The sequence below is a fragment of the Pleurodeles waltl genome, chromosome 7, assembly GCF_031143425.1.
Source record: "Pleurodeles waltl isolate 20211129_DDA chromosome 7, aPleWal1.hap1.20221129, whole genome shotgun sequence".
Taxonomy (NCBI): domain Eukaryota; kingdom Metazoa; phylum Chordata; class Amphibia; order Caudata; family Salamandridae; genus Pleurodeles; species Pleurodeles waltl.
Genome location: NC_090446.1, coordinates 1256128172 through 1256145104, shown reverse-complemented (window position 1 = coordinate 1256145104; position 16933 = coordinate 1256128172). Strand labels below are relative to the sequence as shown.

At 44.7% G+C, this 16933-nt stretch overlaps 1 protein-coding gene across 1 annotated transcript in view; it reads left to right on the top strand.

Moving 5' to 3' along the window:
- Positions 1 to 16933, top strand: part of GLP2R (glucagon like peptide 2 receptor) — a 754367-nt gene that overhangs the window by 599206 nt on the left and 138228 nt on the right. Inside the window, exon 8 of the mRNA XM_069200419.1 lies at positions 7320 to 7380. Within this exon, the coding sequence (XP_069056520.1) occupies positions 7320 to 7380 (61 nt within the window). The remainder of the gene's footprint in view (positions 1 to 7319; positions 7381 to 16933) is intronic.

The window sequence follows — 16933 nt, the reverse complement described above, 5'->3', positions numbered from 1 at the left end:
GCTCTCTGTAAATTGTATGGTTGATTGGTTTATCCATGATTGGCATATTTAATTTACTAGTAAGACCCTAGTAAAGTGCACTAGAGGTGCCCAGGGCCTGTAAATCAAATGCTACTAGTGGGCCTGCAGCACTGGTTGTTCAACCCACATTAGTAGCTCTGTAATCATGTCTCAGACATGCCACTGCAGTGTCTGTGTGCAGTTTTAAACTGTAAATTCGACTTGGCAAGTGTACCCACTTGCCAGGCTTAAACCATCCCTTTTCTCACATGTAGGAAACCTCTAAGGTAGGCCCTAGGTAGCCCCAAGGGCAGGGTGCAGTGTATGGGTAATGTAGGACATATAGTAATGTGGTTTATATGTCCTGACAGTGAAATATTGCTAAATTCGTTTTTCACTGTTGCAAGGCCTGTCCCTCTCATGGGTTAACATGGGAGCTACTTTTAAATCTGATTAAAGTGTGGATTCCTTTTGGGAGCAGATAGACATGTGGAGTTTGGGGTCTCTGAGCTCACAATTTAAAAATACATCTTTTAGTAAAGTTGATTTTACGACTGTGTGTTTGAAAATGCCACTTTTTGAAAGTGGACCTTTTCTTGCTTTAACCATTTCTGTGACTCTGCCTGCTTGTGGATTCCCTATCTGGGTCAGTTTGACAGTTGGGCTGGTTGCACCTCTCACTAGACAGTGACACAAAGGGAGCTGGGGTGTAGTCTGCATTTCCTGATGAGCCGTCTGTGCTAGGAGGGAGGGGAGGAGTGGTCACGTACACCTGAAAGGGCTGTGCCTGCCCTCACGCAATGCAGTCTCCAACCCCCTGGTGTGTGTCTGGGGCCTGGCCTGGGCAAGGCAGGATTTCACAAATAAGAGAGACTTTTCTTTGAAGTAAGCCTACTTCAAAGGGCAAAGTGGGTGTAAGAAGGGCACCCAAAACCACAGACTTTAGAACACTTCTGGAAACCAAGAGGAACCTCTGCCTGGAAAAGAGCTGAAGAGCTGAGGAAGAAGAGTTGCCCTGCCTGTGCTTTGTGAAGCTATCCTGCAGTTGTTGCTTCTGCCTGTTCTAGTGGACAAATACTGGACTTTGTTTTCCTTCCATCTTGTGAAGAACTCTCCAAGGGCTTGATTTAGAGCTCGCCTCCTGTTATTTGAAGTCTCAGGGACAGCAAAGACTTCTCTCTGCCAGCACCTCGAGCCTCGGCTGAGACTCCTACTCTGCCAAGTGGTGCCCATCCAGTTCTGAGGACCCTGAAAGGAGAAGCTGGCAGGACAAGAGTGAGAAATCCACGCACAGACCGCCGTGCGGGGAAAAGATTGACGCAACTCTGATCCACAGCTGAAAAATCAACTCGACGCCTGCTTCGCGCCTGAAAATCGACGCTCGCCTGCAGCGCGACTGGAAGATCAACGCATGCAGCTGAAGAAACGACCAGCAACATTGCTGACGGAGGCTGGTGAGATCGCAACCCGCGCTGCGTGGTTGTCGGATCATCGTGCAGCTGGATTTCTGACGCAAACACCACTGGGTGTGTAAAAATTATGCAAGGCCTGCCCAGACCCGAGAGTACTGACCGGATCGATGCATCGCTTTCCTGCGGAGAGAAGAAACGACACACGCTGACTCGACTAAAGGAGAAACAACGCAAGGTCTCACTTGTGAGTGAATTCGACACATCGCAGGCCCTTTTTGATGCACACTCACCCGTGCAGGTTTATTTTTGATGCACCCAAGGTACATTTTTACTCTAACCGCATTAGCGCTGTGTTTAAAATTACATGAAGATTCTTTTTGCTTTTTAATTGATAACTTGACTTGTGTATTGTGGATTTATGTTGCTTTGGTCTTGTTTTGTTTAGATAAATATTTTCTATTTTTCTAAAGCTGTGTTGTGTCATTTTGTAGTGTTTTCATCAAGTTACTGTGTGTGTTGATACAAATACTTTACACCTAGCACTCTGAAGTTAAGCCTACTGCTTGTGCCAAGCTACCAAGGGAGTAAGCAGGGGTTAGCTGAGGGTGATTCTCTTTTACCCTGACTAGTGTGAGGGTCCTTGCTTGGACAGGGGGTGACTGGCATATCTTTTTTTGGGGCACAAAAGAGCTGTAAATCCAACAATATATGAATGCTGAAGGGCCATTAAAGCATATTTTTTTACAAGCTTAGGCATCTGAACTGCAAACAGTAAATCCATAAATCAGCAATTAAAATCTCATTGTGTCTATAAGTACATCAAAGACAACACATTGGGTTCAACATGTAGGTCATGTTTTATGTGTAGCTTAAAAAAGTACTGCTTGATGTAAGCATCCTCAAAATGCTATAACATTGCTGAACATCATATCCTAATAATATCAAACCATAAAAAACAAATAAAGGCAATGTCTGAAGAGGACTGATTCAAAACCCACTTTCTGTGTATATTTCTTTTTGAAGTATTAATGACAAAATCCCTCACAATAGACATCTAAATTTGTCAGAAGCGAAAATGAGGAAAAGTAATTAGAGTCCTTTTAAAACCATTAGAAACTAACTTCTACCTATTGGAATGGACATGGCTGCATGCTTTTGAGGCACAAAATTCTTAAATAATATTTGACCTATCTATTTTATGGAATATAGCCCTTCTCATTTGCCCACTGTACCTTTCATCCCAGCAAAAACAGCCTCCTATCCTGAGGGTGCTAGTCCCAAAGCAATAACCTTAAACATAAATGACTTTCCTGGAATATGGGAGCTCTGAAGCAATAGCATTTCGGCATGCTTACTTACTTGTTCAATCCTCTTAAATAAATGCACGGAAATAAATAAGTACATACAGCCACGTATAGTCTACTTAGGTATATGTGTATAAGTATACCTTCATCTTATCCTATTTTACTCCTTGGTCCCTTTACCATCAATAGTCACCACTCTTGACCCTTTCCTTCGTAAATCATTTCCCAGTAAAAAAGAAATGATTAGATATAATTTTGAAAACAAGCTGAAAGACGTAAAGTGTCTTATCAAGTCCTCATCCTGTTCATTACCACCTCGCCAGCCTTCCGCATCCTAGGGCTCACAAACGCTGTGAGTCCTCAACCTGAAGTCTAGCACCCATATATGATATACTGTATATAAACACCCGTTTTGTCTCAACTAGATCATCCTGCAGCAATTCTGGTTTTGTCTGTTGAGATGATACCACCTGTGCGTGCTTGATCCTGTACTTACTTGTGGCCCACATGAGGTGTGAGTATACACTGGTATGCCTTTTGTGTGCTCACAGTGTCAGGCTTTACTGCTCAGTGTGTCTTTCTGTGAGTGACATTTTCAGACATTAGTGGCTGCTTACTCCACATGGCAGAAATATGCCCTTCCTTAGTCACCTCAAAGCTGCTTCCTTCTTTTTCCTTCTCCCAGTTACTACAGTGCTGCTATTGTTTGTTGTTCATGCGATGCCTGGTGGAGAATGCCTTTTCTGTTCTATTGTGGCTTGCCTGGGCCTTCAGTAATGAAGGTTGAGTTGAGGGGAGGCCAGCGGCTGGTATTTGCAGGACACATAGCTGGATGATGGTATCCTGCATCTCAGCGAGTATACATATTGTGGCCTGGCAATTAATTTAATGGTTGTGGATCCAAACCGTGCTGAATCATAGTCCAAACGTGGCAACTCTCTGCAATTAGGGGTGAAAACCAAACATTGTAACACTGAAAATAGTGCTGTTTTTCGTTTAGTACTTCTCCACTTTAATCCCAGTTATGGGGAATGCCATCTTCCACCGCTCATTTTCCTCTTATTTTCCCACTTTGTAGTGTCCCACTGTTGACATGTGTGGCGTCTGATATTCCTAGAGGTCTGTTCACTTATATGACATTTGAGTGATTGTTCTTCTGAGTGCAACTGCTATTGTTTTCATGTTTTCACTCTCAGGACTTTGAGACCTTGCTTATCCAAGAAATGGCCCTTGGCATCATTGATTGTAAACTGTGGCACCTAATCTCTCTTGTGCATGTGGTAGTTGCTTCCAATTCTGATCACATGGTGTCCATGGCCATCATGCAATCTTCTCAGCACTTGTGTTCACTCTGTAGGTATTTGCCTTTGCATATTATAAGTGGCAGTGCTTCTTGGGAGATTTTCAGCATCTAGTCCCAGTTTTGTAGTGGGGTAAGCCCCGACTTGCATTGCTGGAAGGATGGATCAGAAAGTAATTGTTGCACATCAGAAAAACATCTTTTTAACGTGACACATCATATTTTTTGAGTAGCTCAAACTTAGTCAAGTTTGGAACCTTGACTAGAAGTGGTATAATATATCAGACCACTACAATGTGAATACATTTTTCTGTTTATAACTCTTAGTATGACTATGCCTTAGAGATGATTTTAAACATAAAGATTGCTGTCCTTGGCACAAGCAGGCGTTGAAAAAAATATTGTATTATATTGCCTCTTTGTGGTACAGTGTGGGTGGTAAGGATGTGCATAGTCTTTTCTCCATGACACAGTTGATAAGGGAAAAAAGGGAGCCTTTACTGCTGGGAGTAGTGTCAGCAGAGACTTGGTAGCTGAAACAGAATGGGTGTTAACTGAATGGTGTATGCCAACCTGAAATGGCATCTGTAATGATATTAAAACTGATTGCCAATAGCTGTATTATGCATTTGCAGTGAAGAAAACCGTAAGAAACCGTAAGTTTTTCATATGCACTGCATTATTACCAGCATCAATAGATTGTTTTTATTGTGCATCATGCTAAACCTAAATATACATTTCAGTTTGTTGCTTTTATGATGATCGCACTTCACAAACGAACACACGAGTCTACAGTGCAGAAACCACACTTTTATACATGACTAAAAGCATGCATTGTTTATTGTACATTACAGTTGTACGATGTGTGTGCTTTATAATAAACCACAATGGTTTCAGTACTTGTCCTTCACAGATGGGATTTTTCCAGCACGATTGATGGGAACCCCTCTAATCTCATGAATGCTTAGTTGTGAAACCACTGCAAATGCGCACTATCTCGTTGAAGAATCCTTAACAGTGAACCGTATATTAGGTTTCAAAAACTCATTCTCAGAATTCTAGTGACACCACCACCACGCGAGCTTTGCACTTTCTGTTGTATCTGGTCAAGAGAACGAATCCATGTCTTTATATCTGGATTAAAGTAACCTCTGCCGTACACTGTAGTGATATTGTAAGTCAATATGGAGACCCTTTAAAAGGACATGGAACTCTAAGGCAGTGCCTAGTTAGTAAAATATTAAGTGTTGGGGCCCAAAGTATTGCTCATAAGTCCAAGGTCGGCAAATCCAGAAATAACAAGGTGATGGTTGGAATGCTTGAGTTAATCTCAGCCATTGATAATCGCTCGGGCCACATCCCAATCCATTGTTTTTTTGTTTTTTTTACCCAACATGCCTCCTCAATTTGGATCTAGCCATATGCAGATCAGTCTTGATGCTGCTCCTCATGGGAACAGTCCAGCCCAGACTGCTAAGCCAGGGCCTCCCTGAACAGGAGCAAAAGCAACCCATGACTAGTTTTGCCCTAGGTAGGGCTCTTCAGCTAGGTATAGCTTGGTCAAGTGGCACAGTGAGCCAGACACCAAAGTCTGGCCATCCATGGCCTACTTAGGGCAGCAAATACAGAAACAATAACGTGATGGATGGAATGCTTGAATTAATCTCAGCCACTGGCAATCACTCAGACCCCTTTCCAATACCAATCTGCTCCTAGGTAACTTGGGTTCTGGTTCAGGGAGGACGTGGTCTGGCAGTTTGGGCTAGACTCTTCCCACGAGGAGCAGGGTCACTACTGATTTGCAAATGGCTGGCTCCGAACTGAGGTGGCATTTTGGGAAAAAAAACAATAGATTAGTATGTGGCCCCAAGTGATTGTCAGTGGCCGAGATTAATTTAAGCATTCCATCCATCATCTTGTTGTTTTTGCATAAGCCCGAGGTCAGCACTATTGAATGTCTGCATGGCCATGGTTCCACCTCATTTGTCTTAAATCCACGACCAGGCACACCTGGAACCATTATCTTACTCTTTCAGGTTCTTTTTCATCCATGTGGTCTACCTTTGTCACTATTTTTATGTTGTACTCTTCCTCCTTTACCCCTTGTGTGCTTTTCTTTCTCTTGGACTGAGTCAAAGTTTCATATGCAAACATACATGCTGGTCACTAAAAATGAGTGCCTATGGGCCCAGCAATCAACCACCTGCTCAACTTAGGCACTGTTGCTAGGTGATTATTAGTATCCTTTGAACGTACAGCAGATGGTATTTTAGTCCCTGTAACACACGAGCACTTCATTACCCTGGGAATATGAAACTTAAATCCTAAGTGTCTTTCTGTTTCATATGGACTAGTATATTCAAAAACATGTTGAATAAATGTGGACATATGAAAAAAAGACACATATAAAAAGAGGAGCAGAAAAGATCTTGGGGCAGATTTACTAAGGTTTTGCATCAGGGTTGCGTCACTGAGTCACTCGGTACAAAGTCCTTTCTTATCATTTACTAAGACACTTAAAGTGAATTAGCATGGCTTTGCGTGGTTTAGTAAATACAAAGTAACACAAGGCAGCGCATAGTCTTGCATTCCTTTGCTTCAGGGAGGCATTCTGTGGAAGGAATATTGGTGTTCATATACACCTACCCATCGATTTTGGCACATGCACAAATTTACTAAAGTTAGGAAACATGGGAATGCATCAAGAAGTTACACCTTCCTGAAGCAGAAGTAACAATGAGAAATATTTTGATTTCTGCTCAATACTTCCTCTTTCTATGAGATTGCATTCTGAAGCACACATAGAAAGAGAAGCTACAGGATCTAACAATGTAAGGTTAAGCCTTTATGCACAAAAACAATCCTGCCTGTAGTGCAGACACCCTTGCACAATGATGCAAGGGTGCTTGCATTGATCTAGGGTGTATACAGGGCACCAGCACTAGGAGACAGCAGAAAAGTGCAGTATCTTAATTGATATGGCGCATTCTACTGACTCCCTTTCACTCAACGCAGCTCAGAAACTTTGCTGTCTGCCCCGGATTGGGTGAAATGTAACAAATGAAAAATGAATCATTAGTTATTTACAGTCGGGAAATTATGTAATGTTTATGCTACCGGTGAGTAGTAATTCTTAAAAACTAGACTGTAATAAAAACATTACAGTGAGTGTCTGTTTGTTAATACGGGGATTGCAGGCTGCCCTGTATTATTGTACTAGAATGAAGGTACCTATTGGCGCCTTCAGTATATTCCAGTCATATATTTTCTTGCTTAAGGCTTTCTATTTCTATTTTACTACAGTGTTTCCCGTCCTGTTTGTCTTTCCTTGGGTGTTAGCAAAAGCTAAACTGGAAAATAGTGGGTAAGTAAATACAATCTTTTACTACAAGACATAATAATCATAATCATAAAAGTGAGAATGGGCCTAGATATTGTATTTGAGCTTTTATATATTTTAGAATGTTTTAACATTTTCAGTGATGTACTTAATTAAATTTAATAATTATAATATGTGCAGGTATCATTCAACAGAATGAAAAATTAACTTGCATCACAATCTCAATTGTTTGTTATCCATTATTTACCAACAGGGTTTCTTGATTTGACATATCATTAAAAGCATTGATAGATTTAAGGATGTTAACCCTGCAGGGACCTGGCAACATGCACTGCACTAATAAGTGAGTTGTTTCGTTCTCACGTTTACACCGACAGACCAGTGAAGACTTGAATTTGCACTGGATGAATAGTGCAGGAGTGTTTTTTTAACTGACTGAAAATTACGTATTGCAGCATTCCATTAGTGTAACAATGGCCACTCACCAGTGCAAAATTGGTCAGTTACCTATTCAATCATGTTATATTTACTTGGTGTGTGCGTCACAATATATGCGCTTGGAAAAAGCTATATAAGCTCTTTGGCTGATGGAACGACGCAGTGACTGATTTTTGGGCTACATTTTATATCATCCGAGGAAAACTTGGAAAAGGGATTTTTACTGTACCCTTCAAATACCTTATGCTGAGGTAATGTGTTGTAGTAAAGCTCACTAAGATATCTGTTTCTTCTGAGTTATGTTTATTCCAAGTCAAATTGCCTCGCGCCCCTCTATGTCAAAAGTTCTTCCCCACTAGTCAGCTACAACAACTGACTGTGTGGAATTCCTGCGTGGAACCAAAATTAACATTTGCATAATGGCACATATAACATTTTTGAACTGGAAGCTACCCCAGGTCAAGCTAGAACACATCTCCCCCCTTACAGACAAAAATACAAGGCAAATGATAGTTAACTTGCAAAGTACCTAAACACAACAATGCAAAAATAACACAGATCAATTCATAACCATAGAACCAAGAACCGAAAAATTATCTAACAAAATCTTTCAGATACCCTGGAGCCTTGTGGAACCTCTCTGTTTTTCTTGGTGTGTGAGTATCCCTTCTAGACACTGTCTCTGTTTGCTCTACTTGATCTCCGCCTCTTACATTCTCTCACCCACTCAAATCTACATGCAGTTTCCTGATATTCTTGTGCAAGATCTCTCCATCCTCTATTAACATAAAACATGAAACTGCTACACCCATCTCCTTTCACATTCACAAAACCTGCATCCCCATACCACACCACCTTCCTCCAATTCCACCTTTCTCCATTTTGCAACACTGGTTAGCCCTCTCAGCAATGCAATTGGCCTGGTGCAAGAATGTTTGATGAAACACATTCATAAAAAATGTCTAATTTCCTCAGGAGCCAATTGTGTGCCACTGTCAGTTATAATCTTACTGGGGTAGCCTACCTCCATGAAGATTTCTTGCATAGTTATTATGGTCGTTCTGGTGGTGCTTTCCCTTAGAAACTTCACCACCAACATTTAGAATGAACGTCTACCATAACTAAGGCAAACTTTAACCCTCTTGACAGGTTTCTCAACGATTCTATAAAATCCATGCACACACTGTACCACACCATTCCCGAATCTTTGATCACTCCTCCACACACTTCAATACCCACTTTCAATCTTTCTCCACTTTCTTTGCAATCATTACAATGTTTCACCATTCAACATCCCTGTCCATTCCTGGCCACCAAAAAGTCCGATGTAACTTCCTTTTCAATAAAAGGTGTCCTAAATTCCCTTAGTGTGTTAGCTGAAACAATTTCAGATGCATAACAACTGAAGGTATAACTCTTTCACCTCTCATGAACACATCGCTCCCCACCACTGACAATTTACTCAAAACCTTTACATATGGATCATATTTGTACACTTACTGAACTTTCTCCGCTGCTCCATTTCTCACCAATGATACCACTTCTTTCAGATTACCATCCTCCACCAAACCTTGATGCCACTCTTCACTAGAAAATGCACATTGAGTGTACTCAAACACATCTTCAAAACCTGCCACTGCACCTTTTTTTATATTTTCTTTGTCCACTATTTGCCAATCAACTGGTAGCCATGATAAGCAATCAGCTTGGATGTTGCACCATTCTTGAATGTGTTCCACTGCAGATGAGTACTTTTGGAGATGAGATGCAAACCTTGCCAGTCTCGCCAATCCTTTTCCCGCCCACTTAGCAAAAACACTTTAACCTATGGTTTGTGGTCTGTGACCGGAGTACCAGAATCTTTCAGTGCTGGATTTTTGCAGTATACCATCAGTTGGTTGCATGTTAATTTTCCTCCAAAGTGACATTTAATAGATAGTTCTCTTAGTCACAATACATACAGATTCACACACAGATTCCCATGTTTTTTGTGGTTGTGTGTAAAAAACTCGTATAAATCAAGGAAAGGGCAGTCAGAGGGAGGTAGGCACGAAGAATGCATGAGAGGACAGATTGTGAGCTGAATTGTACAGTTTGAGGCATGAATATCCTTGTATGCATAGTGCTACCACTTAGCTGTCTCTGACTGTCTTTATTGTCTCTGAATGAGAGCGCTAGCACTTGGCCAGTTGTCTCTGACTGGGGTCACAATACATGCCATGCTGTGCTCCACCGGAGGATAAACGCTTGATTCGTTGTTGCATTCTGAGGCATTCCGAAGTGTCTCGGTGTGGTGGGCGTGCTGAGCTGTGTTGTGACTGTGCTCATCTTGCACAGTGGAGCAGACCACACTATGCACTGATACACTTCAAAGCGCTTGCTGAAGTCTTATCTCATGTCGATGCACATTTCAAACGGGGAATTGACAGGCTCATGCGCTGCCATTTCAAATGGTAATTAACATTACGTTGAGACAGCAATTAAATGTGGAGAGTGTCACCTTATCACAAGGGAGTTTTAACATTAGCAGGAAGTGGAAATACATTCATAACTGCGTTGTGATACAGTGGGGCATGTTGAACAAGTAAAACACACGTTGCTTGGACTACAGGTTGCTTTACATGCTGAACTAATAAGGTCGTCAAAATGTTGTAGTAAAAACTTACCAAGACTTATGTTTCTTCTTAGATATGTTTATTGCTAGTAAAATGGCCTCACAAAGGGCCAGATGTAGCAAAAATAAAAATTGCGACTCGCATTTTGCGAGTTGATGCGACTCGCAAGATGCGAGTCGCAAATTGGAATGCCAGAAAAAAAAGCGATCCGATTTTGCAACTCGCAGCCGGACTCGCAACGCTGTGTGCGAGTCCGCAGTTTGCGAGGTCGCTGTTTGCGAGTGTGCAAAAAACGAACTCGCAATTAGCGAGTGGATGTCGCAAATTGCGAATACCTTCAAAATTGCTTGCAGATGCAGCAGAACACTCCAGAAAGCATACCAGAACACCCTGGAAACACTTCCTGGCACATGATGATGACATCACAGCCAGGAAGTTAACAAATACACCTGGGAGGAGGGCTCAACAGTGAGCAGTGTCTCTGCCACTCACAGTAGGGTGCTGAGGAGTGGTAGGCACAGCACCATGGACGCAGCAGGGACCAGCCAGGCTGGCAGGAGGGGCAGGAGATCATAGATATCATAGATAACAGCCAGGACAGATTAATGTGGCACATGGCGTTAATGTGCCACATGACTGGTTGGCATTTTCCTGCCCATGGACAATTTCAACTTGTATATAGTTTCTTCATGACATTAATAAAACAGTTATTTTTGTTCCACTTAACAAATGGTTAATAGGTGAGTATGGTGGGAGTTGACACGTACCGTCCAAAATATTGCGTTGCAATGTGGTCCCGTCTCAGTCTGCCTTGATTAGCTAGACTCCTATCCCCATGATGGCGATGTGGTTGTTCTTGCTCTTCATCATCAGGATCTGGGTCTGCAGGGGTGAGAGGTAGCCCACGTCGGGTGGCTATGTTGTGGAGGATGGCGCATGCGACCACAATTTTGAAAGCGGTAATGGGGGTGTATTGGAGGGCGCCTCCACTGCGGTGGAGGCATCTGAATCTTGCCTTCAGCAGTCCGAAGGTGCGCTCGATCAGGTTCCTGGTCCTCTTATGCGCACTGTTGTATTGCCTCTCTGATTCAGTTCTGGGTGTTAAAAACGGAGTCATGATCCAAGGCCTGAGAGCATATGCACTGTCACCTGTTGGGCACAAAAGTACACGGTTAGGAAGTCCAGATTGTCGTGCACAGTGACCTGTGTGTATGTCTGCAAGTGTCTGTGGCTCTACCTAGGAGGTAACCGTCTCCAAATTCCCCACGTTCCAGGCGTTGATGTATCCCACTATGCCTAAAAATGTATGAGTCATGGGTACTGCCAGGAAACTTAGCTACGATGTCCGTGATGACATAATGGGCATCACAAACAACCTGTATGTTGAGTGAGTGGGTACACTTCCTGTTGCGGAAAATGTGTTCCAGATTAGCAGGGGGGCATATTTGAATGTGTGTCCCATCTACACACCCTATGACATGAGGAAAGTGGGCAATGCGGTAAAAGTCCAGCTTGGTGCTGTTAATTTCTGCCTCATTCCTTGGTAAGTATATGAAGTGAGACATGTGCGTGACTAAGGCATCTAGGAATGCCCTGAGGAACCTTGACACTGCACTTTGGGATACCCCACCTGCCACGGCAATGACCCCCTGATAGCTCCCTGAGGCCAAGAGGTGCAGTGCGCATAGCACTTGCACATGCGTAGGGATGGCGCAGCCACGCAGAGTCTTGTGTTCTAGCTGTGGTTTCAGTAAGTCTATTAATTCTAGAATGACTGCGCTGCTAAGGCGGTATTTGTCATAGATCTCCTCTTCAGTTTGTTGAAAAAGAGTCTGCCTGGTTCTATATATCTTCTCCTGTCTGTGGCCCCTCCTCCTCCTCTGCTGGGCTGCGTTTGACTCTCCTCCTCACTGCTATCAGGTATATCTCCGCCATTTTGAGTAATCCAGATGCCTTCTGGGTCCCCTTTTATACTTTGGTAATGGTTACCACTTGCTCTGAGTTAGTGGTAAATGGGACATGCAAACTGGGCTTTTTGCGACTAGTCGCAATTTGCGAGTTGCAATTGCATGAGGTTTGCGACTCGCAAATTGCGACTTGCAATTTGCGGGTCGCAAAATGGGGTCGCAACGGATGCGACTCGCAAACGGGTCCCATTGCTTTTTGCGAGTCGGAAATGGGCTTTTTGCATCCCATTTCCGATTTTGCACTGTCGCAAATTGCGAATCGGCCCGTTTGCGAGTCGCAAACGTTTGCTACATCTGGCCCAAAGTCCTTCCCCACCAGTCAGCCACATCAACTGACTATGTGGAATTCCTGCATTGAACCAACATTAACATTCCTGTAATGACATGTACAACATTCTTGAACTGGAAGCTACCTGAACTCAAGCTATAACATAATGCTATTTACTTGGTCTGGTAACAACCCCACCCCTTTCTGGCTGACAAAGTTGGGATTTTGGGCCAGATGTAGCAACCGTTTTGCATGGCGCAAACTGCGAAAATTGCAGTTTGCGCCATGCAAAACGGCCATCGCGATGCACATTCCCATTTTGCGAGTCGGTACCGACTCGCAAAATGGGAATGCGACTCTCAAATAGGAAGGGGTGTTCCCTTCCTATTTGCGACTCGCACCGCGATGCAGAATTGCTTTGTGACCGCGAAAGCGGTCGCAAAGCAATTCGCAGTTAGCATCCACTTGAAGTGGGTGCTAACTCATTCGCAAAAGGGAAGGGGTCCCCATGGGACCCCTTCCCCTTCGTGAATGTCGCTATAAATGTTTTTTCAGAGCACTGCCTACTCTGAAAAAACGAAACCAAATGGTTTCATTTTTATTTTGTATTGCAACTCGTTTTCCTTTAAGGAAAACGGGCTGCAATACAAAAAAAAAAAGTGCTTTATTGAAAAAGCAGTCACAGACATGGAGGTCTGCTGTCTCCAGCAGGCCACCATCCCTGTGAGTGCAGCTAATCTCAAGGGGGACGCAAATTGCGAACCACCTCATTAATGTTAATGAGGTGGGTCTTTGCGACCCCCTTGAGATTCGCAGAAGGAGTCTGAGACACCATTCTGCATACGGTATTGCAAATCGGAAATTGCAAGTGGCACCGACTCGCAATTTCCGATTCGCAAAATCGCTTTTTGATACATCTGGCCCTTTGATTCCATATTTATGTGGGAGTATATCTTCTCACCACATTGGGTTGTGGACGTTCCATGGTGAAAGCACTTCTGTGGGTGTTCTTAAAACATTTGCAGGTCGATGTCTGCTCGAAAACAGCTTATATACTATGTGAATAGTTGTCCCGGGGGGTGGGGGGATTCATTTGAAATTAGAAATCTCCTGATTACCTCTGAGCAATTCATAACCTAATTCCAAGTTTTTATTATTACTCAACAGCAATTTTAAACATGAAGTACAACACAAAAAATATACTGGTCCAATTCATGTGTGATAAAGTGATTATAGTGCAGATGACACAGTGCTCAGATGGTGAATACATTTGATAACCAAATCTGATTATGTTTAACAATACAGGCATCATCCACTGTGACACAATTATCAGTTCCATAGCAGCTCTGAAGTAGCTATCTCAAACACCATTTCCATCATGGCGGTATCCCCTGACATGCCCACCATTTCCCTCTTATTTTACAATTTTTTAGGGGCATCCCTGTGCTTTGTATTTTGGCATCTCCATATGTGCGCACCAGTCAACCTCTCTTCACCATGATATCAGTGAGGGGGATGAGGCTGTCTCCACTGGCAAGCAACATCTCTCTTTGCCACCAACCAAGCATGATTCTCTCAGAACGTGGTTCTCCCAGGTCCTCCAGAAGGCCAAGCATGTCAGTATGTTTTTGCCTGTCTTAGCCAGAACCTCAGTGCTCATAGTTTGTGGCCTAAATGTGTATGCCTGTGTAGTGCCTAACTTTGTCACTGAGGCTCTGCTAATCAGAACCTCAGTGCTCATGCTCTCTCTGCCTTTAAATTTGTCACTATAGGCTAGTGACCACTTTTACCAATTTCATTTGGCATACTGGAACACCCTTATAATTCCCTAGCATATGGTACCTAGGTACCCATTGGGGTTCCAGGAGATCCCTATGGGGTGCAGCATTTCTTTTGCCACCCATAGGGAGCTCAGACAAACCTTTACAAAGGACTGCCATTGCAGCCTGAGTGAAATAACACACACGTAATTTCACAGCCATTTTCACTGCACTTAAGTAACTTATAAGTCACCTATATGTCTAACCTTCCCTTACTGAAGGTTAGATGCAAAGTTACTAAGTGTGAGGGCACCCTTGCACTAGCAAAGCTAGGCATTCCAGGGCATATATTTGCTTTCACAAGGGCTCAGGCCCAGAAGCACAGAGGACATGGAAACTTGGACCCTGGAAAAATGGACCAAGTGCTCCCAAAAGCTAGGGGTGGAAAGGGTAAATCCTTGCCCACTATCCCTCCCTCTCCAGAAGATTCCCCTTTTGAGGAAGAGGAATCCTCTCCCTGTGCAGAACCTACACCAGAGGAGCTGGCAGTTGACACAGCTGAGCTTTTGGGTGCAGGGAGGCCTGCTAGGGAAGAGCTGAGTGTGGCACAGCAGACCTGTCCCACACTAGAGGGTTTAAGACAGCAAGCTGTCAAACAGCAAAATAGGGATGTCACTGGTACCCACAAAGTCAATTGGGAAGACAACCTTCTCTATACTGAGGCAAAGGACCCTAAACCTGGAGCTGCCAGCAGACTGGTCATCCCTTTGCAGTATAGGGAGTTTCTTCTGACTTTGGCTCATAACATTCCTTTGGCTGGACATTTGGTCCAAAGTAAAACATGGGACAAACGTGTTCCATTGTTTCACTGGTCTCATATGTCAGAGGACACCAAGGAGTTCTGTCGCTCCTGTGTGACCTGCCAAGCCAGTGGCAAGGCTGGTGGCACACCTAAGGCCGCCTTAATTCCACTTCCAGTGGTTGGGGTGCCCTTTGAGAGGGCAGGGGTTGACATTTTGGCCCCCTTGACCCTCCAACAGCTTCAGGAAACAGATTAATCCCTAACTTTTTGCCTGCCTCCCTCCACTTTTTTGACACTGTTTTTGCTGGTTTTTAGACTCTGCACACTTTACCACTTCTAACCAGTGCTAAAGTGCATATGCTGTCTCCCTTTAAACATGGTAACATTGGATCGTACCCAATTGGACTATTTAATTTACTTATAAGTCCCCAGTAGAAGGCACTATGGCCCTCATTCTGACCTTGGCGGTCGGCGGAGAGGCGGCGGTCGGACCGCGAACAGACCGGCGGTCAAAAAAATGGCATTCTGACCGCGGCGGTCACCGCCGCGATCGACCGCCACTTCCCCACTCCGACAGCCACGGCGGTCATGACCGACGGGCTGGAGTCTGCGCACTCCGGTCCGGCGGTCGACCCAAGACCGCCAACGGTATCATGACCCTGCTTACCGCCGCGGTTTCTGGCGGTCGGGAACCGCCATGCGAACCATGGCGGTAGGCACTATCGGGGCCAGGGAATTCCTTCCCTGGCACTGATAGGGGTCTCCCCCACCCCCCACTGCCCCCCCGAGTCCTCCCCCCACCCCCTCCACCCCCCTGCCACCCCCCAGAGGTGGTACGAACCCCCTCCCCACCCCCACCCCGACATGCACATACACGCACCCCGACATGCACACACCCCCAACATGCACATATACACACCCCCTACACACACACATACACAACGGGGACACAAACCCGCACACATACATGCCGACATGCGCACCCGCCGAACTACACACATTGCCCATAGGCACAGCAGCACTCCCCGCCCGCATGCACGCACTCACACGCCCCCTCTACACACTCACACGCACACCCCCATGCACGCACACATCACACAACACCCCCCCACCCCCTCCCCTCACGGACGATCAACTTACCTTGTGCGTTGGTCCTCCGGGAGGCGACAGGAGCCATGGGGAGGTGACCGCCAACAGAAGACCGCCAACAGAAGACCGCCACACAGAAATGTGGGTCGTAATTCTGTGGGCGGTGTTCTGCTGGCGTGGCGGTGGAGGTTGACCAGTCTCCACTTTCCCACCGACCGCCAGTGTGGCTGCTGGCGGTTTTCCCGAGGAACGCTCCCAGCGGTCGGAATGCGCACAGCGGCATACCGCCGCGGTCGGCGGTCTTCACCGCGGCGGTAACTCGGCGGTCTTGCGAAAAGACCGCCAAGGTCAGAATGACCCCCAATATGTGCCCAGGGCTTTTTAGATTAAATGCTACTAGTGGGCCTGCAGCACTGATTGTGCCACCCACTTAAGTAGTCCCTTAACCTTGTCTCAGGCCTGCCATTGCAAGGCCTGTGTGTGTAGTTTCACTGTCAATTCGACTTGGCATTTAAAAGTACTTGCCAAGCCTAAAACTCCCCTTTTTCTACATATAGGTCACCCCTAAGGTGTGCCCTAGGTAACCTCTAGAGCAGGGTGCTGTGTGGGTAAAAGGCAGGACATGTACCTGTGTAGTT